Genomic DNA, 22514 nt, shown 5'->3' with positions numbered 1-22514 from the left:
CGTGTTATCGATTGTTAACCCCAGATGGTGAATTTCAATGAACTTTATAAAAGTTTGTAACACAGACTCAGAAGAGTGAGATTAGGTAAGACATACGAGTCGGAACGTAAGAGAGAAAATGATTACAGAATTTTGGTTGTGAAACCTATTGGAAACCAGCCACTTTAAGACCAAGAAACGAGTTCGATGACTATATTAAAATTCATCTTTTGCAAAGATGGCATTGGACCAATCTGGTACCGAGTCGTGACAAATCTTGGCCTCCTGTCTCAATCTAAGACAGATGGTTGTTTTATAAGAGATTAACCAAGTTTATTGGCATCTCTGTTCATGTTTCGAAAGATTTTCTGGAGGGATAGGTACGGTTTACCTCAATAAACCCAATTCAATTGTCGTTAAAGAAATTTCTATGTATAAACTTTCAATGGATCCAAGTTTGACTAACCAATATTTGAATCTACGCCAAATTGGGGTCGCTCTATGAGAATACAAGGTGTAGTAATGGCAGTGTGTCGTACCAGGCACAGAATGGACGTGGAAGACATTAAACTATCAACTGCTCAAAGTACAAATGTCTAACCTAACCAGTAAACACTGTAATATCACAGAGTTTTGTCAGACATTCTCAAGATTTGACTTTTATCGTGTGATGAACTGTCATACAAGTGTCTAGTGTCGATTTCCAGTCTCAAATGAAGTAATAATTACATATGTGAGTTTCCGTATCTACGAAAAGGTAAGAAAAATCATTTTGAATAAAAATTTTCTTGGATATTATCCATCGTCTAGTAAATATAAAACGTAAAACGACGTTTCGGAGATGGGACTCTATCTCCATCTTCAGGTTCCTACACAGTTGGGCCCACTAGATAGAGCTAATCCCTATCTCCGGACCTTTCTTGGATATTATCCATCGTCTAGTAAATATAAAACGTAAAACGACGTTTCGGAGATGGTACTCTATCTCCGTCTTCAGGTTCCTACACAGTTGGGCCCACTAGATAGAGCTAATCCCTATCTCCGAACCTTTCTTGGATATTATCCATCGTCTAATAAAATATAAAACGTAAAACGACGTTTCGGAGATGGGGCTTCACCATCGTCAAGAAGTTTTAGATCTGGTAAGAAAAATGTCTAGAAGGTTGTTCATGCCCACCTGTCTCTTTGTATTTCCAAACGTAAGACACACATTTCTGAAATTAATTTTTACCAGCGAATTTATATTAAAATTACTGAATGAGGCGCTTATTCTGGAAATTATAATTTATTAACGTCACAGCTGAGTGGGGTACCACTTCGAAGTTTTTTCTTGTAGACTGTGTAAATACCTTCCACGTCATTTCCAATAACAATAAAATTTCAAATTCGCCAACCAAAGGCCAAGTATTGAGAATGTATTATCAATGTCACTGCACGTGATCAATTGCAGACCAGGTTTAGAGGCTTCAAAAACATTTCATGTGACCGTCAACAGTGATTGGACAAACATCCCATCAATAACCAAACTCTTCCGACACGTGACGTAACTTGCCATGCGTAAAATCTGCATTGGCGTCAGTGCAATTTTTTTCGATTCGTTTATGTTTTTTTTCTCGTAAAGATGGCGTCTTCTCTTAAAAACTTCCATAAATAGATGTCCGTTGATGTCAAAAAAGGCTTATAATTCAGAAATTATCTTTTAAAAAGCATTTCCATTGGATCTGCTTACGACGATATGTTTTAAATTTTAATAATATCGAAAAATTTAAAATGAAATGCAGAAAACTACACATTACAATTCAAAAACGAAAAGAAATCAAGTGTTTCAGTGAACAGAGCTTCTTACCGGTGGTAGAAATGAAGTGTTAGTGTTAATTAGCTGATCTGTAGCCTGTAAGAGCGGACAGACGTCTCTATCAAGATTCCCAGAACCTCACGGGGGGGGGGGGGGGGGGGGACATCTTTAGCAGTTACGAAACGCGTCCTCCAAGGAAATAACTTATGTGATATCTTCAAATAGGCCACGACCATCTTCTTCCAGATTCTAACCCAAGAGCATTCATGAACGTGGTTCCTTCTCATTGGACAGTACGTAATATCTACATTTGACGCAGAATTTTTTAAATAATACGATAAGAAATTAAACTAAACAGATATGAAACGAGTTTTGACTAATTTTATAAGCCTGCCTTAATTGATTACGAAGGTAGGAGATCGTGTATAGTTATTTTCGTACCCCGAATAAAGACAGGTATAAGAAACTGCAGAGATTCCTACCAGAATTTAACTAACTAGACATAATGTGAATTCAATACTGAACGACAAATTTGGTATTTAAGCCATGTAATTAAATTTTTTTTGCAGATAATAATTTTATCGTTTATTCCATTAATTTTTTAAGTAGAAACGTTTTGTTCTGTTATAAGACTATACTCTCAAGAAACACAGTAAAATCGAGAGTTATTTTCAGGATGTTTCCCTACTGTAAGAGTTACGAAAATAGTTGTTCATCATATAGAACACGTATTAATGACTACAAAATTTGTTTTCTCTAGTGGCTTCGACTGTAGGAGAAGATGAAATAAGTTAAGTCACGCCAATGGGATCTCGGGCTTAATGTCTCCGTGGCATGAACACAGCGGAAGGGAATGTTGAAAGCAATACCAGCAGGCAGACAAATTGAAGAACACGGAATACGCAGGAAAAGCCATTCCTAGCCTTCAATGTGTTTCTTTCTCACCATCACCGAGTACCACCAACAGCAAATAAAAAAATGTAAACAACTGAGGTTAACGTGTGATATTACCTCACAGGGTCACTTCGCATTGGAAAACATTTTAATAACCACTAGTAGACACAAGACTTGTTATTTGAATTTTCATTTTGAACCTGTGATTTTATTTGGTGTATTTTAAGGTCTGATTTTGAGTATCTGAGTAGTTTTAAACACGTGACCCCCCCCCCCCCGCCTCTCAGCTCTATATCACGTGAATTATGCAAGTTAAAGAAGACATATAACACTCTCTAATCTAAATATAAATAATTCTAGAAGTGAATCTACATCACCAAAACGTCACAGATACACTTTAGGTAGTTAAAAATGTATTATAAATAACGTGATGGAGGCAGAAAGGACCTCCGAAACGTCGGTATGGCGCTACAACCCAAAAAACGGACATCTTTAGATACCACTACTTTGCAGGTAAGAAACAGCAATGCCATCTGCTTCACCGTCATATTTAAATTCTTTGTCTGGTTCCTGTAAACGTCCGAACTAATGCAAAATACCGATCATTGCATTCATTTAATCTTCTGTCCCTTCAAACCAGATATTCATTCAACAGCTTCTGGGTTGTCCCGCCATGTATCTAATATTCCGGTAGAAGTTCACCGACGTTTCAGCGGTGCTTACTGCCTCCATCATCAGGGCGATGAGTAAATCAATAGCAGTCTTTACTCCTCGCAATGATGGTAGAGATAGTGCTAACCTCTGAAACGTCCGTCAACTTCTGTGAAGTTAGATGGGGCAAATTCCCAAAAGATTATCGTCTTTAAAGAAAAACTTGTTAACATCTGGAAAAAAAAATCTAAATAATTTTGTTACTTAATATAATAATTCATTCACCGTCCATACACAAACTTAAAATGTTGTTAAAATTTACTTAAAATTACATAAAATTACAACATTTTTTAGAATTAGATCTTGATACATTTCACATTTGACGACATGTTTCGGTGTATTTCACCATCATCAGGTCAATCAATTTAAAAACTGTTTTAAAAGTTGTTGTACATCCTGCTCCGCGTATATTGATACGTTTGACTGTTTTGATTTCTTCCTTTTAATGCTTGGATGTTTATATCTGTAAAATTAATTTTCAAATCATGATTTTTTGGAATTGACATAGGAAATATAAATTTACAAATTTATTTTGGCGATCAAAAACAAGATGTTTGTATAACTACGTTGTTAATCTGCGCTGCTCAGTATTTTATTCAAATCCGAACTTCTACGCCTTAATTTTAGAGTCACACACACCTCGTCTTGCGACCAATCACTGTCGTGTTATGTTCAGTTTGGTAAGTCAAGGAATACTCCATAATTCACACTCTTTGTCTCTTGATGAAGTTTTTTTTTTTTTTAAAAAAAAGGGGGGGGATAATTTGAAAACGAAGTCACTACATACTTAGTTTAATGTGTCCGATCCACATCCGAAATGGCACATTGATCAAATAAGCATTTCTGTTTCCCGCCCTGACTTTCCTCCAATCCAACAGTGACGTAGGAACTCTTCAATAATTCATTGTCTGACGACTTTGTGAGAGGCAAAATGCAACCAAATTAAGAACAGTAATCTAGCCCCGAGGCATAATTCTTGAGCTTTGCAGTCAGAATTTGATGAATAACTTATAACGCTGAAGAAGGGCCCATATACTTTTGAAGTATCTCTATGTTTTGTTTCCAGTGCAACAACGATCTAACAACTACGCTGTTTCAATCGTAAATTCTCTTAATAAACATAGCTTATACATTTTTTAGGTTTTCAGGGCGAGGATTGTGTTTGTGTGATAACATTTCCGCTGTATTACAGACTCTAAGGTAATCTTTTAACCATCTTTGTCTTAAAGATGGAGATGGTACATACATTTGTAAAGGGTTCTAACTATGGTTTACTACAATCCAGATTACTGAGTTTTTTGGACTCTGTCCATCGTCTGGTGTTCTAAAAACACACAGCTTTTCAAAGACTTAGATCTGTCTTCGACTTCAGGTGTGTGGAAGGGTGACTGAGGTTAGCGTTTTCTGACACAACATTGTATAAGTGCCCTAAACCTTCACCTGAAGACGAAGACAGATCCAGTCTTTGAACAGTTGTATGTTTTCACAATACCAGACGATGGACAGAGTCCAAGAACTTAGTAACCCAAATAATATACTTCATTTTACCAAAGCCTGACCGCGAATTTAGGAGATTTAAGAGGGCAACTGGCAGCGTATCCGAGACTCTCTCACATAAATACTGAAAATAAAGTATCACTCTCACGGGTTTTTGAAGTTACTGTAAAAATATGAGAGCTATAGGCCTATAGACTGTCCATTAAGTGACATGTAGGCACGTTACGTTACGTAAGATGAATATACTCCCGTCTTCAGGTGATTCATATTCATTATAAAAACAGATTTGTTATTCATCGTCCTGATGACGGAGGCAGTATGACCTCTGAAACGTTGGTAAACATCGACCATATTACACAGCGCAACAACCCAGAAGACAGAAATCTTCATACTCTGATGACGGAGGCAGTATGACCTCTGAAACGTTGGTAAACATCGACCAGACTACACAGCGCAACAACCCAGAAGACAGAAACCTTCATACTCTGATGACGGAGGCAGTATGACCTCTGAAACGTTGGTGGAAATCTACCATATTACACGGCGCAACAAACCAGAAGACAGAAATCTTTATATTTGTTAAAAGTTTTATTTCAACAGTAAGATCTAAGTCTGATGATGGCTGTCTTCTGGGTTGTAGCGCCGTGTAATCTGGTAGAAGTTTACCAGAGGTTCAGAGGTCACTGCTGCCTCCGTCATTAGCAATGACCTCTAAAAAAATTGACAGATTTATACCAAACTACACAGCTCTACAACCACGAATACAGCCATCTTTATTTTAACACTTGTAAGCCTAAAATAAAGGAATCACTTTCTTAGAGAACAAAAGACCTACGTGAGTTTATCTAGGCACATTGCTTAAAAGTTGTTCACCGCCAGAGTCGACATTTTGAAACTCTGTCAGCGAACGTCGCCTTCATTTTTCTCCATTTATTTTAGGCCTGTGGCTTGTTGGTACCATAAAAAATCATTGATGTAACGTCCAATTAAAAAAATATGCGTTGCCCCTTGGCTGTTTTTAATAGAACTTCTGGCCCTTTGTCAATCAACAGTGCAGAGCCGTCTTGTACTATCAGTACGCATACCGGTAGGCCTGTATGAGTCTTAAAATATCTGTACGGTCAAGCCTCAATGTGGACAACAACGTAACATCGCACGTGAACGCAAAATGACCCCAAGCCTGAGCTACGTCATAGTAAGATAAGAACGAAAGATTGAGAGGGGGTTGCGGAGAGGAAGGAGACGGCAAAGAGAGTGTCTGAGCACGAAAAGTGTAACTGAACACCTTTTCTTATTTTAATACCCACAAAAGGTTTGACTTTTACACTGCAATGTATTTTGTGAGACACGGGGACTTAATTATAGAACTCGCTAATTCCACAGCCTAAACGTAGGAATAATTTCACATCCGATAATATTCAAAGGAGGATTGGATTATCTGTCCGTATGTGACATCCCTTCGAGGTAACACTTCCGGTCAACGGAGCCGCGGAGTAATTTTGAGGCCGCTGAATTTAACTAGTTTATAAAACACAAATCTTCATCGTCTTCTTAACACAATTTCGCGGTAAATTAGTCTACACGAAGTCACTTAAATATTCAAAATTATCCCAACGATGCAGAATAATTTCGACATAAAATTACGCTAATATCTCACCGTCTGTCTGTGCTGTGGGAAAACTACGATTTGAGTTAAGGCGCCTTCCTCGTGCCGAGAATCAAACCCCGTAGTAATATAACAGAAAATAAAGGATATTACATCTCGATACAGATATATTTCGTTTAGAAACCAAGTAAGTCTAATGTAATCGCCTCTGGGATCTGTAATAAAAACTTATGTTACACTAAACCACTCGAAATAAACAAAGTAACAAAATGTAAGCTGGGGTCACAGATTCCAAGAATACACACGTCCACAGTAGAAGTTTACCACAAAGTCGGGACTCTTTGTATATACGAGCTTTACAATAGGCATTCTCCACTAACTGGTAGAGCTCACACATTCTTGTTCTGAGCGTTTGTATCCAGTAAGTAGCCCGTCCCATCCAAAAACAGACCGAAACATTGTTTATTCATTCCACATCTTTGTTATCAGTTTAATGGGACACGTGGTTAGTCTCAGAACACTGTCGGATAGCGTGTACCTTATCACTTAAGACAAGAAGTCTCTCATATAATTTGCAAATATTAAGATAAGAAATGTCTAACTGTTTATAGGTATTTCGAGAAATTTTTTATTTAGGACCAGATGTCTGTTAACTGAGAGTAGTTTAATTAAAATCGTTGTAGACATTTTTGGTGAATGGAAGGACAGAACAGATTGACGTCGTATGGAACTGCCATCGAAATTGGGTTAGAATATCGTGGAATTGCATTTTATAATTAATTCTGTACTACATTCCTATTGAATCAGTATCTAAGTACTGCAGATACTGGCGAATAACTTGAAAGTTTGGCAAAATTCCGCAGGAGATCTGAAAGTTGCCACGTAGACTTTCGATGTCGTAAGCAGCATAAGCTATATTCACGAACATACATCAAAGCATGAATACTAATACAAAAAGACGAAAGTAAGAGTTAGAAATGTATCTGGCTCGACAAATACATTATATATCCTATAAAATAATGTATTGTAATTTACGTTCAATAATTAAAATTCTTCCTGAAAATGTGCAGATATGAATCTCAGGTTGGTATTAAAATGATAGCAGTCTACCCTTCGCCATATTTTAAAATGTGATAGGTTATTAATTATTATTAATGTAGCTATTGGGTTGGCACGTTAAAGTAAAGAACTGAACTGGTTTGAATTGAACTGAATTAAATTATTACTTGCGTTAATTATTTTGAAACATAAATGAATTTCTGTACTGACAGTCGCTGTGATGAACTGTTTATTTTGTGGCGATGAGGTTATGGGTATAAATTTCTTGCTAATATTCAGTTTTCTGAGAAAAAAACATTTGATATACTGAGACTATACTTTGTACAGTAAAAATAAATTTGAACAAACGACAAACCTAGACCAATCTGTATTTTCGTTCAAAATCACTTATTCTCTAACCCTGAATAAAAGCTTAAGGGCATGATTCTATTTCGTAAAATCAATAATATTCCGTATTTTATCACAGTCTGACAGGCTGACACTAATTTCTGCTAGTTTTAGCGCGTTCTTCAAAGGTAAAGATAAATTTGTACTTCACTCGTTATTTGAACATATGGAATCTAACACAAAGATATATTTTTTAAAAAGTTTCTTGAAAGCGTAATTAATTTTTATTTTCCAATTATTTAACTCCGAAACTATGTGATTCAAAATATATTAATGTAATTCATATAATCATTGGGTAATTTTAATATGACCATACCCAGTGATGTGTGAATATTTACGAAATATTAGGCCTTATTATCGTATCATGTGGAAAAGCGTACTGAAGGCATGAGTTTCTCTGGACACATCAAAAACTTAAAACAGTTCAGTAGAACACGTTTCCACAAGCTGGATTACAGATATTAGGTTTCAATTTCTTCGACGAAACCTGTGTCTGCTTCGTATTTGAGGTCTTATCACAACCCTAAGCGCCGAAAAATATCTATTTAAAAAAAACCTTAATTCACTTATCACTCGTTGTCCTTCGTTAATCTCCGCTTTCCTTTCTCCTGTTTTATAACATAACAGCAGCTTAATCGATTGCCTTCGTAAACAATAGCATTCGCGTTATTGATGCTCGCACCGCCTTCTTTACATTGTAATATTCTTATCAGCGAAATGTCATAAGACCAGTCAGTTTCGTATCCCCCCGCTAAGTAATCTCCCAATGAAAGTCTCAGTTATTTGACTTGAAACATCGTCTTCCTAACGTAATTTGCAATTCATGGCAGCTTAACGATCTTAATTAGCGGGCTGACGGACGGACGGACCGACTGGAGCTATTGAATCAGAGACCCGTCGGATCTTTGCAGTGAGGAGGCTGGCGGAGGGGGTAGAGGTAGATAAACTGAGGGTGACAAACGGAACAGAACGGACCGCGAGGCGGAACTTTTCAGATACTACCAGGAGATATATTTAATGATTCTTTCTAAGACTATTTCAAGACGTATAAAAGACGAATACACCTGGGATTTCTAATTTAAAACGTCTCACAGTACAGTACAGAGGTAATTATGAATGCGGGGAGGGGGGATATTTATGTGTGCGGATACCGTCAGGGGGAAGGGGGGAAGACACAGTGAGGAGTTTGGAAAAGACGTTGCTGATCCAGGAGGTTGTGGATATTGCTGAAGGAGAGAGAGAGAGAGAGAGAGAGAGAGTGAGGAGGGGGTTGTAGGGGGTTGTAGGGGGAGGTTGAAGGATTGGGATGAAGTGGGGTGAGGGGAATATCAAAACTCCTCCCACGAAGAATTTCGCTGTAAGAGTTTAGACATGACATACGACAGGAAAAGTTGTGTCTACGCACTTACCTGGCTAATGAGAGGATAAGATGCTGTTTCCCATACAAGGCGGGTGATGTGTGTCTTGAGTTTTGCGCGCCTACTGACACAGGATCTGTGTTGTTTCAAATTTAGTACCCACTGCATTGACCCGGCGCGGAAACTGTAAGGGAGGGAGGGAGGTGGCTGTGATAGGGGTAGTGGGAGGTCAAGGGTCAAGGAGGGAGTGAGCTGTTAGATGTTGCGGTACGACGACGGCCGAGTGACCCGCATTGAGATTCCTCTTCTGGCGATGTCGCGGTCTTAACAAGTAACCCGCGCGAGAACAGACCTCCTCCGGTGGTCAGAACTAATATATGAAGCAAGTTAACGAACGAGTGATGGACCAGGGAGGTATGGAAAGGTGGTGATGATAGTAGGCTGAGGAGATTGAGTACGAGAACTGACACAAGTTGGCAGTAAGAGGCAGGCTGTCTGGCTAGAAAGGCTTTTTAGCTAAGACGGGACACATTTGGGTCGAAGGAAAAAGTGGGTTTGATGCGCTAGTCACATGCGCGCCGAGATCCGACACGCCCTCAAACACTCTGGGACCACTCCTTCGTGTGGGCCACGCGGCTAGACACATGGGCCCCACATTTGTCCCCCCCGCCGCCCCCCGCCCCACTAACATACATGCTGGCGGCATTCGTGTAAAACCTCGCGATCCAACATCGCAAAAAGCAGTCTGATTTTCTCAAGAAATTCTTCGGTCTGTACAATCTCATATTTCAGAGGAAAATAACGTGTTCTGTCTGATACCTGCACTTCTAATACAAATAATATCAGAACCTGCCGGGCGTTTAAGCTCTTTATTGTAGGACAGGGCTTCGGCTATCGCGCAGAGGCTATGAAATTGACTTATATTCTTTCTCATTTAAAATTTAATAGAATCGAACCCGTGAACAATTTTTTTGGCTGTTAGCGAACCGCCAGGCCCAGGTTTCGATACAAAACATCGTTACTAATCATAAAATAAAAACAATTAAATATATTAGTACAATGAAAACTAATAACCTGAAGACGGAAGGGCAGAAAACTGTCGAAACAGTACGAATGTCAAATGAATCTCAACCGACAGAATACAAAAATGTTGAAATTCCTTTCGTGCCGGCATCTCCTGAAAGCTAACAGAGATGGGTGAAGTTCCCAAACGTCTGCAGTCCCGCAATACTTCCCTGTCGGAGAAGTTGCCGCACAAACAAGGGGGAATACGAGCTCCGTAAAGTATTCAATGTGTAATGTCTAAGGACGCATTCGTCCAATGATCTATGCTGGAAGATGGACTTCAGGAAATGTGTTACAGTTTGAAATAAAATCTTTAAGGGCTTTTCACTTATTCAGCCCAAGTACTGGCGGTAGGTCAGACCTTAAGGCTTTGTTCACAAGTAAAACTGTCAGATGATTAAACATGCGTCACTACCGTCAACTAATTTAAGCAACAAAGGAAAAATAAAAATTAAACTTACCGAATACTCCATTCCCAGATCAACATCCTTACATCGTCTAACCTGAAACAGAGAACAACAATTAATATGCTGTTGGTACTGCAGACAAAAGGTTCAACACGTTTAGGGTATTCTGTAAAAACCTATCATTGGACACAGTCCTGAGACGTTTTCAAGACACTGTCCCATTATTCGCTTGGAGACACAAAGAAACCACGAAAAGCTTCCGTCAGAACAGATGTGATTCGGTGGAGATTCGAACAGGGTACTTTCGGAATAAAACTTCAGCTCTATACCACCTTAATGGGCAGAAATTTGTGGGGGGGGGCAATGTTTACAAACACCCCCAGAAATAACATCACCAAAAAATTAATCTCAATTTGTCTCCTATCTCGAATTGAGTGTGTATTATTCTTCATAATCGGATGTGGCTATCAGAAAGGCAGTGGAATATACCCGAAAATTTCTTTCGCAATACTAAAATTATCATAACAATTATTTATTTTAATCCGTCTTATCACAATATTTAAAATTTCTTATAATTAAGATAATAAAATATCATTGATGTTCCATATCGATTGATCGATTTACATTTTGGAACATCTTCATGTTCCAAAATGTAAATCGATCAATCGATATGGAACATCAATGATATTTTATTATCTTAATTATATGAAATTTTAAATATTGTGATAAGACGGATTAAAATAAATAATTGTTAGAATATTTACAATATGACGCAATTACACTATCTTATAAAATTATCATCCAAAGAACAAAATGGATTTTACAGTGTTTTTTTTTCGTAGAAGAGTTAAAAAGCTCTCGCTTTACATATTTCTAGTACATACCGGGATGAGGCCATTGTCCTCTCCCTCACGCAGATCAAACTAGAAGCCCATGTTTACGCTCATAAATAACTAACAAGGAAAGACAGTGTTCCCCCTCATACTGCAAGCAATAACAGAATTCTCTCGGCAGAGTCCGGCGACGGACAAACAACAGCAGTGGCCGACGGAGGGACCAGCTTTGTCTCTCGCTGCTCGGGCGGACTATTTGTTCAACGGGGAAGCCCTGCAGATGGCGTCGGCGAGAACGTACAGCTCGACGGCGTTAAACGAATCCGTACGCCGAAAGCGAGCGGGCATTTTACAAATGACTTAATAGGACGCTAAAGCGAAATTCGCTAATGCACAGGATTATCGTGACATATTGAGAAGACGCTACTGAATCTATTACTGAAACTTATTGATTATTGGATTATTTAACGACGCTGATATAAGAGGTAATAAGGCGTGGAATTAGATGGATCAATGATAATGAATTGTGAGCAGTTCAGGGTTCTGAAGGAGGTAGTATGAAATTAGGCTAACTATTACAAAATTTTCTTATCCTAAACCAAAAATTATTAGCCTACATGATGTATAAACACCGTTTATGAAGAATTTTATACGAAATTATTAATAATAACTGAATGTGATTAGTTAACTTTGCTAAACGTTTGATTATCGAAGGCACAACGCTTGTGGGCCATGTTATACATAGCACAAATGTAATCCACGTGACCAGATGTTTTGGTACGTAATAAAGATCGACTATATTTTAATTCGCAAAGTTACTGATTGGTCGTTACTCAATTATGGAAAGATTCTCTGGTAAATAAAAGCAAAGCAGGTGTAAGTTTTGAAATAAAAAGAGCGATGTTGAAAGTAAATAATGAGCTACGCAAACATTTCGAAAATGTTTACAGATTTGAAGAATGCAGACGGTACAGGAATTTATGACAGGCCTATAAGAGAAAATATCAGTGATAATGTAAACATACCAACTGAAGAGAGTCTAGGATATCACAACATTTCACGAAATAAACAGCGGTCTGATTAAAAGTGCTTCAAATTAGCAGAATGAAGAAATCGCTTTACATTTCAATGTTTGCATTTTTGGGAAAAAAAAAAAAAATGAACACAGAAATACCGTTCCAAATGCCAAAATACGTAGCGTATAGCAGTTAGACCCAGGCTAAAAACTTTCGATAAAGCTGAAATGTAAGTCGAGAAATTGAACTGTCAAACTCGGAATTTTGATTTGATTTAAATTCATCTGTATAGAAAAAGTTGATACAGAATTTTAATTTTTTTTAATAAGTCAGGATTATCACAATTGAAACAATATATCACTTCAATTATTCATGAGACAGGGGACTTTACAGACTAATACATTCTGAGTAACCCCAGTTCTTCTATTTGTATCACGTTAAAACATGTGTTTAAGGCTTCTTTAACATCGTTCATGTAAAGGATTCAACATAAATAATTCAGCTATTAATTGTTCTAAACTCAAATTTTATAACAAAATTAAAACAATAATACCAGCAGAATAAATCAACAAGTTAAGTAACCAAGTGACCTTAAAAAATATATTTTATATTTAAAAATTCTTCAAAATATTTGATTAGCGTCACATTGTAAGTCTAAGCTGCAAGTGATTAGGCAGTCTGTTGTACAAAGAATCTGTACAGCAGATTAATTGCAAGACAACGCTGACCCCAAGCTAACTCCCAAAGCCTCCGTCACCGGGTTGAACCAACTACGAAACACTCTTCAGTTAAAATGTTACAAACACCTACGACCTGGGATTATATATCATCGTCTCGATAATATAATTTAAATTGCCCTGTAATAAGCATATCTAGGTATACTATCATCTTGAATCATCGTTTTATTACACGATTATAAAGCTTCAGAAATTAATTACGCTGACTAAAATACATTTATATTTAAATTAATAGCAAATAAATAAATCCCCGGACATAGAACAGTATTCGGGAAGTCCAAGCTTTAAATAACATCACGACTCGTATCGTAGAAACTTTACAAGCTCTTGGCTGTGAGTAATGCAGTTCCAACTGGAAGCCGGGAAGTGACAGTTGTCTTCTATTATATAAGTGAATTCAGTGTACAAGGGCGACAGGTCTGGTATGCACGCTGTTACATAGCGAAAAATACATGTTCTTTCCGAAAAATGTTCCTGGCTGTGTTATTTTGGATAATTATGACGCGTCTGATTAGGTAGACGGGAAATATTGTCCTGTGACGAATTGTAATGTCCACGGGAGATGACGACGCTCTGCGAAAGTCGTCGAGAGGCTTCTCGTCGGTATTATCGATTGCTGCTTCCTGGTGCAGGTTAACGCAGTCTAAGTGGGTATTATTTTTTTTTTTTTTTTTTTTTTTTTTGGATTCCATGGGAGCGATGCTCAAGTCGCGTTTTCCATGTATGATGAACCGGAGAGAAAGAAGATACGAGAATATGTCAACAGACAAGCAGGTCCGTGAGAACTCGTCATATGGGGCCTAGGGAGATAGTTTTTGTTGGAGTGGAACTCGTCTCCTGCGTCCGCTAACGCATTCAGACCCGGATGAAAATTCAGTAGAATATTTTCAATGCCCGGACATTTCTGAACGCACATTTAAACATAAAATTACATAATGATAAACAACTTGTAACTCGAATCATAATAAGGTAAATAACATCGATCAAATTTCCCGCCTGAAATAAAGTCTTACATCGCTAAGACAGGAGTAATTTTGAGTCAGGAGTAAACGATAATATATTTGCAGGATCTGAGGTTATCACAGCGGTGAGTCTGAAGATGGCTGTCTTCTGGGTTGTTTTGCCATGTAGTCTGGTAGACGTTTACCGACGTTTCAGAGGCAGTTTTTGCCTCCATCATCAGGACGAAAAATCAGTGAATGGATTTCGGGGTCGACCACTCCATTTCCTCCTAGAAGCAAAAAACTCGATGCCTGTCGGGTGGCTTGCCAACGGTCTGGAAAACGCGTAATTTTTCCGCTCTCCTGGACGTCGCATCGTAGAATACAGACAAAGTGCAGTGATGGTGTACTGCGGGCCACCATACACCCGCGCCTGCTTTGTCCATTCGTCCGTTTTTCTTTACTGTAGTGACACATGAACTCATCACTAAACACGGCCTTGCTCCTGTAATCTATACCACACACAGACCTCGTGATCACACATGAAAAGTGTTTAACCGCGATCTGTTCACGCGCCGATTTGAAATGATGGCGTTCGCAGTTCAAAAACCCTGATACGAGAAGACTCTTCTAATTAGCATCGTTTCCGAGATATGTAATCACTACTCCTGGAAAGGGCTGCCCTCAGTTCCTCCAGGGATAAACAGGATTTCGAAGCATGAAATACTGATTAATTGGTCACTCAGGATAATTATAACATAAGACGCTATATACAAACACCTGAAGAAAGCAGGTAAGATATTAAATTTAAGATGAAACCAGACATCAATAATTATCTAACAATAAACATATATATAATACATTTAACAGCTAACTTCTTATCATAACTGTCACCTATCTTTGCATAATAAATATATAGAATAACAAATAAAAGTAAATAAGTTCTGCTACGAAATGGTTGTGTTATATTACACTTACATTCAGTGGACTTTATCTGTAACACCATAAAAAAAAAAATCAGACAGAACAGAAATTTAGAAGAAAATGTTTATCTCATTTTAGTTATATTTAACACCGGTTGCGTATCAAAGGAAGTGGGATCAAGAAAGCGAAAATGGAAGGAAGAGAAGAGAAGTCAAACGAACTCAACTGAACAGAGCGCATGAGAGGAAAGGGGAAGAGAAAATATAGAGGAACAGATTGGGTTTGGCTAAGTAGGGTTAGGTTAAGATACGTTAGGTTAGGTTAGATTAGGTTAGGTTAGGTTAGGTTAGGTTAGGTTAGGTTGGGTTGGGTTGGGTTGGGTTGGGTTGGGTTGGGTTGGGTTGGGTTAGGTTAGGTTAGGTTAGGTTAGGTTAGGTTAGGTTAGGTTAGGTTAGGTTAGGTTAGGTTAGGTTAGGTTAGGTTAGGTTAGGTTAGGTTAGGTTCGGTTAGGTTAGGTTAGGTTAGGTTAGGTTAGGATAAGTTAGGTTAGGTTAGGTTAGGTTAGGTTAGGTTAGGTTAGGTTGGGTTAGGTTAGGTTAGGTTAGGTTAGGATAGGTTAGGTTAGGTTAGGTTAGGTTAGGTTAGGTTAGGTTAGTTTAGGTTATGATAATTTACGCTGAGTATGCGATAATGTTCCTAAGGCCCTAGGACCGTCTTCGTCGCTACGCTTGGCGTCTCTGGAACGCGTCGAAATTTTAGGCGTCGCGACGCCTGACGTCGATTTTTAGTTGAATCAACAGCGTCTTCTGGCTGCCTCTGATATAAATTTGGCGTCATATGAAGGCGTCGCGGTGGTGGGCGTCGCGACGCCTGGCGTCGAATTTATGAAAATGCGAAAAATGTTATCCGAAGGTTTCTAATCACATTAGTGTGACCCTGAGATGACGTCACGATAATAGGCGTCTCGACGCCCTGCGTCGAAATTCCAAAGACACTCGATATATCCCCGAAATGTTTGGATCACATTCTACGGGCCCTGCGATGGCGTCGGTTAGGTTAGGTTGGGTAAGGTTAGGTTAGGTTGGGTTGGGTTGGGTTGGGTTAGGTTAGGTTAGGTTAGGTTAGGTTAGGTTAGGTTAGGATAGGTTAGGTTAGGTTAGGTTAGGTTAGGTTAGTTTAGGTTATGATAATTTACGCTGAGTATGCGATAATGTTCCTAAGGCCCTAGGACCGTCTTCGTCGCTAGGCTTGGCGTCTCTGGAACGCGTCGAAATTTTAGGCGTCGTGACGCCTGACGTCGATTTTTAGTTGACTCATCAGCGTCTTCTGGCTGCCTCTGATATAAATTTGACGTCATATGAAGTCGTCGCGGCGGTGGGCGTCGCGACGCCTGGCGTCGAATTTATGAAAATGCGAAAAATGTTACCCGAAGGTATCTAATCACATTAGTGTGACCCTGAGATGACGTCACGATAATAGGCGTCTCGACGCCCTGCGTCGAAATTCCAAAGACACTCGATATATCCCCGAAATGTTTGGATCACATTCTACGGGCCCTGCGATGGCGTCGGTTAGGTTAGGTTGGGTAAGGTTAGGTTAGTATGGGTTAGGTTAGGTTAGGTTAGGTTAGGTTAGGTTAGGTTAGGTTAGGTTATGTTAGGTTAGATAAGGTTAGGTTAGGTTAGGTTAGGTTAGGTTATGATAATTTACTCTGAGTATGCGATAATGTTCCTAAGGCCCTAGGACCGTCTTCGCCGCTACGCTTGGCGTCTCTGGAACGCGTCAAAATTTTAGGCGTTGCGACGCCTGACGTCGATTTTTAGTTGACTCATCAGCGTCTTCTGGCTGCCTCTGATATAAATTTGACGTCATATGAAGGAGTCGCGGCGGTGGGCGTCGCGACGCCTGGCGTCGAATTTCTGAAAATGCGAAAAATGTTATCCGAAGGTTTCTAATCACATTAGTGTGACCCTGAGATGACGTCACGATAATAGGCGTCTCGACGCCCTCCGTCGAAATTCCAAAGACACTCGATATATCCCCGAAATGTTTGGATCACATTCTACGGGCCCTGCGATGGCGTCGGTTAGGTTAGGTTGGGTAAGGTTAGGTTAGGTTGGGTTGGGTTAGGTTAGGTTAGGTTAGGTTAGGTTAGGTTAGGTTAGGTTAGGTTAGGTTAGGTTAGGTCAGGTCAGGTCAGGTCAGGTCAGGTCAGGTCAGGTCAGGTCAGGTCAGGTCAGGTCAGGTCAGGTCAGGTCAGGTCAGGTCAGGTCAGGACAGGTCAGGTCAGGTCAGGTCAGGTCAGGTCAGGTCAGGTCAGGTCAGGTCAGGTCAGGTCAGATCAGGTCAGGTCAGGTCAGGTCAGGTCAGGTCAGGTCAGGTCAGGTCAGGTCAGGTCAGGTTAGGTTAGGTTAGGTTAGGTTAGGTTAGTTTAGGTTAGGTTAGGTTAGGTTAGGTTAGGTTAGGTTAGGTTAGGTTAAGTTAGGTTAGGTTAGGTTAGGTTAGGTTAGGTTAGGTTAGGTTAGGTTAGTTTAGGTTAGGTTAGGTTAGGTTAGGTTAGGTTAAGTTAGGTTAGGTTAGGTTAGGTTAGGTTAGGTTAGGTTAGGTTAGGTTAGTTTAGGTTAGGTTAGGTTAGGTTAGGTTAGGTTAGGTTAGGTTAGGTTAGAATAGGTTAGGTTAGGTTAGGTTAGGTTAGGTTAGGTTAGGTTAGGTTAGTTTAGGTTATGATAATTTACGCTGAGTATGCGATAATGTTCCTAAGGCCCTAGGACCGTCTTCGTCGCTAGGCTTGGCGTCTCTGGAACGCGTCGAAATTTTAGGCGTCGCGGCGCCTGACGTCGATTTTTTGTTGACTCATCAGCGTCTTCTGGTTGCCTCTGATATAAATTTGACGTCATATTAAGTCGTCGCGGCGGTGGTCGTCGCGACGCCTGGCGTCGAATTTCTGAAAATGCGAAAAATGTTATCCGAAGGTTTCTAATCACATTAGTGTGACCCTGAGATGACGTCACGATAATAGGAGTCTCGACGCCCTGCGTCGAAATTCCAAAGACACTCGATATATCCCCTAAATGTTTGGATCACATTCTACGGGCCCTGCGATGGCGTCGGTTAGGTTAGGTTGGGTAAGGTTAGGTTAGGTTGGGTTAGGTTAGGTTAGGTTAGGTTAGGTTAGGTTAGGTTAGGTCAGGTCAGGTCACGTCAGGTCAGGTCAGGTCAGGTCAGGTCAGGTCAAGTCAGGTCAGGTCAGGTCAGGTCAGGTCAGGTCAGGTCAGGTCAGGTCAGGTTAGGTTAGGTTAGGTTAGGTTAGGTTAGGTTAGGTTAGGTTAGGTTAGTTTAGGTTATGATAATTTACGCTGAGTATGCGATATTGTTCCTAAGGCCCTAGGACCGTCTTCGTCGCTACGCTTGGCGTCTCTGGAACGCGTCGAAATTTTAGGCGTCGCGGCGCCTGACGTCGATTTTTAGTTGACTCATCAGCGTCTTCTGGTTGCTTCTGATATAAATTTGACGTCATATGAAGTCGTCGCGGCGGTGGTCGTCGCGACGCCTGGCGTCGAATTTCTGAAAATGCGAAAAATGTTATCCGAAGGTTTCTAATCACATTAGTGTGACCCTGAGATGACGTCACGATAATAGGAGTCTCGACGCCCTGCGTCGAAATTCCAAAGACACTCGATATATCCCCGAAATGTTTGGATCACATTCTACGGGCCCTGCGATGGCGTCGGTTAGGTTAGGTTGGGTAAGGTTAGGTTAGGTTGGGTTAGGTTAGGTTAGGTTAGGTTAGGTTAGGCTAGGTTAGGTTAGGTTAGGTTAGGTTAGGTTAGGTTAGGTTAGGTTAGGTTAGGTTAGGTTAGGTTAGGTTAGGTTAGGTTCGGTTAGGTTAGGTTAGGTTAGGTTAGGTTAGGTTAGGTTAGGTTAGGATAGGTTAGGTTAGGTTAGGTTAGGTTAGGTTAGGTTAGTTTAGGTTATGATAATTTACGCTGAGTATGCGATAATGTTCCTAAGGCCCTAGGACCGTCTTCGTCGCTACGCATGGCGTCTCTGGAACGCGTCGAAATTTTAGGCGTCGCGACGCCTGACGTCGATTTTTAGTTGACTCATCAGCGTCTTCTGGCTGCCTCTGATATAAATTTGACGTCATATGAAGTCGTCGCGGCGGTGGTCGTCGCGACGCCTGGCGTCGAATTTCTGAAAATGCGAAAAATGTTATCCGAAAGTTTCTAATCACATTAGTGTGACCCTGAGATGACGTCACGATAATAGGCGTCTCGACGCCCTGCGTCGAAATTCCAAAGACACTCGATATATCCCCGAAATGTTTGGATCACATTCTACGGGCCCTGCGATGGCGTCGGTTAGGTTAGGTTGGGTAAGGTTAGGTTAGGTTGGGTTAGGTTAGGTTAGGTTAGGTTAGGTTAGGTTAGGTTAGGTCAGGTCAGGTCAGGTCAGGTCAGGTCAGGTCAGGTCAGGTCAGGTCAGGTCAGGTCAGGTCAGGTCAGGTCAGGTCAGGTCAGGTCCGGTTAGGTTAGGTTAGGTTAGGTTAGGTTAGGTTAGGATAGGTTAGGTTAGGTTAGGTTAGGTTAGGTTAGGTTAGGTTAGGTTAGGTTAGTTTAGGTTATGATAATTTACGCTGAGTATGCGATAATGTTCCTAAGGCCCTAGGACCGTCTTCGTCGCTACGCTTGACGTCTCTGGAACGCGTCGAAATTTTAGGCGTCGCGGCGCCTGACGTCGATTTTTAGTTGACTCATCAGCGTCTTCTGGTTGCCTCTGATATAAATTTGACGTCATATTAAGTCGTCGCGGCGGTGGTCGTCGCGACGCCTGGCGTCGAATTTCTGAAAATGCGAAAAATGTTATCCGAAGGTTTCTAATCACATTAGTGTGACCCTGAGATGACGTCACGATAATAGGAGTCTCGACGCCCTGCGTCGAAATTCCAAAGACACTCGATATATCCCCGAAATGTTTGGATCACATTCTACGGGCCCTGCGATGGCGTCGGTTAGGTTAGGTTGGGTAAGGTTAGGTTAGGTTGGGTTGGGTTGGGTTGGGTTAGGTTAGGTTAGGTTAGGTTAGGTTAGGTTAGGTTAGGTTAGGATTGGTTAGGTTAGGTTGGGTTAGGTTAGGTTAGGTTAGGTTAGGTTAGGTTAGGATAGGTTAGGTTAGGTTAGGTTAGGTTAGGTTAGGTTAGTTTAGGTTATGATAATTTACGCTGAGTATGCGATAATGTTCCTAAGGCCCTAAGACCGTCTTCGTCGCTACGCTTGGCGTCTCTGGAACGCGTCGAAATTTTAGGCGTCGCGACGCCTGACGTCGATTTTTAGTTGACTCATCAGCGTCTTCTGGCTGCCTCTGATATAAATTTGACGTCATATGAAGTCGTCGCGGCGGTGGTCGTCGCGACGCCTGGCGTCGAATTTCTGAAAATGCGAAAAATGTTATCCGAAGGTTTCTAATCACATTAGTGTGACCCTGAGATGACGTCACGATAATAGGCGTCTCGACGCCCTGCGTCGAAATTCCAAAGACACTCGATATATCCCCGAAATGTTTGGATCACATTCTACGGGCCCTGCGATGGCGTCGGTTAGGTTAGGTTGGGTAAGGTTAGGTTAGGTTGGGTTAGGTTAGGTTAGGTTAGGTTAGGTTAGGTCAGGTCAGGTCAGGTCAGGTCAGGTCAGGTCAGGTCAGGTCAGGTCACGTCAGGTCAGGTCAGGTCAGGTCAGGTCAGGTCAAGTCAGGTCAGGTCAGGTCAGGTCAGGTCAGGTCAGGTTAGGTTAGGTTAGGTTAGGTTAGGTTAGGTTAGGTTAGGTTAGGTTAGTTTAGGTTATGATAATTTACGCTGAGTATGCGATAATGTTCCTAAGGCCCTAGGACCGTCTTCGTCGCTACGCTTGGCGTCTCTGGAACGCGTCGAAATTTTAGGCGTCGCGGCGCCTGACGTCGATTTTTAGTTGACTCATCAGCGTCTTCTGGTTGCTTCTGATATAAATTTGACGTCATATGAAGTCGTCGCGGCGGTGGTCGTCGCGACGCCTGGCGTCGAATTTCTGAAAATGCGAAAAATGTTATCCGAAGGTTTCTAATCACATTAGTGTGACCCTGAGATGACGTCACGATAATAGGAGTCTCGACGCCCTGCGTCGAAATTCCAAAGACACTCGATATATCCCCGAAATGTTTGGATCACATTCTACGGGCCCTGCGATGGCGTCGGTTAGGTTAGGTTGGGTAAGGTTAGGTTAGGTTGGGTTAGGTTAGGTTAGGTTAGGCTAGGTTAGGTTAGGTTAGGTTAGGTTAGGTTAGGTTAGGTTAGGTTAGGTTAGGTTCGGTTAGGTTAGGTTAGGTTAGGTTAGGTTAGGTTAGGTTAGGATAGGTTAGGTTAGGTTAGGTTAGGTTAGGTTAGGTTAGGTTAGGTTAGGTTAGTTTAGGTTATGATAATTTACGCTGAGTATGCGATAATGTTCCTAAGGCCCTAGGAACGTCTTCGTCGCTACGCTTGGCGTCTCTGGAACGTGTCGAAATTTTAGGCGTCGCGACGCCTGACGTCGATTTTTAGTTGACTCATCAGCGTCTTCTGGCTGCCTCTGATATAAATTTGACGTCATATGAAGTCGTCGCGGCGGTGGTCGTCGCGACGCCTGGCGTCGAATTTCTGAAAATGCGAAAAATGTTATCCGAAAGTTTCTAATCACATTAGTGTGACCCTGAGATGACGTCACGATAATAGGCGTCTCGACGCCCTGCGTCGAAATTCCAAAGACACTCGATATATCCCCGAAATGTTTGGATCACATTCTACGGGCCCTGCGATGGCGTCGGTTAGGTTAGGTTGGGTAAGGTTAGGTTAGGTTGGGTTAGGTTAGGTTAGGTTAGGTTAGGTTAGGTTAGGTCAGGTCAGGTCAGGTCAGGTCACGTCAGGTCAGGTCAGGTCAGGTCAGGTCAGGTCAAGTCAGGTCAGGTCAGGTCAGGTCAGGTCAGGTCAGGTCAGGTCAGGTCAGGTCAGGTTAGGTTAGGTTAGGTTAGGTTAGGTTAGGTTAGGTTAGGTTAGTTTAGGTTATGATAATTTACGCTGAGTATGCGATAATGTTCCTAAGGCCCTAGGACCGTCTTCGTCGCTACGCTTGGCGTCTCTGGAACGCGTCGAAATTTTAGGCGTCGCGACGCCTGACGTCGATTTTTAGTTGACTCATCAGCGTCTTCTGGCTGCCTCTGATATAAATTTGACGTCATATGAAGTCGTCGCGGCGGTGGTCGTCGCGACGCCTGGCGTCGAATTTCTGAAAATGCGAAAAA

At 41.0% G+C, this 22514-nt stretch overlaps 1 protein-coding gene across 7 annotated transcripts in view; it reads right to left on the bottom strand.

Moving 5' to 3' along the window:
* FoxP (forkhead box transcription factor P) overlaps positions 1 to 22514 on the bottom strand; it is a 475517-nt gene that overhangs the window by 300524 nt on the left and 152479 nt on the right. For 5 of the 7 annotated variants that reach the window (XM_087354642.1, XM_087354645.1, XM_087354655.1 and 2 more), the window contains one exon: positions 10813 to 10854. In XM_087354642.1, the coding sequence (XP_087210768.1) occupies positions 10813 to 10854 (42 nt within the window). Of the gene's footprint in view, positions 1 to 9337; positions 9720 to 10812; positions 10855 to 11642; positions 11659 to 22514 lie in introns of those variants that run through there. The other 2 variants (XM_087354653.1, XM_087354639.1) reach the window with 2 other exon arrangements.

This window comes from Zootermopsis nevadensis, unplaced genomic scaffold (genome assembly GCF_977971745.1).
Source record: "Zootermopsis nevadensis isolate Lab colony 2312 unplaced genomic scaffold, Znev_1.0 Znev_ptg000023l, whole genome shotgun sequence".
In the NCBI taxonomy this organism is placed as follows: domain Eukaryota; kingdom Metazoa; phylum Arthropoda; class Insecta; order Blattodea; family Termopsidae; genus Zootermopsis; species Zootermopsis nevadensis.
Note: the sequence above shows the minus strand (reverse complement) of the source record. Positions and strands in the feature narration are given on the sequence as shown.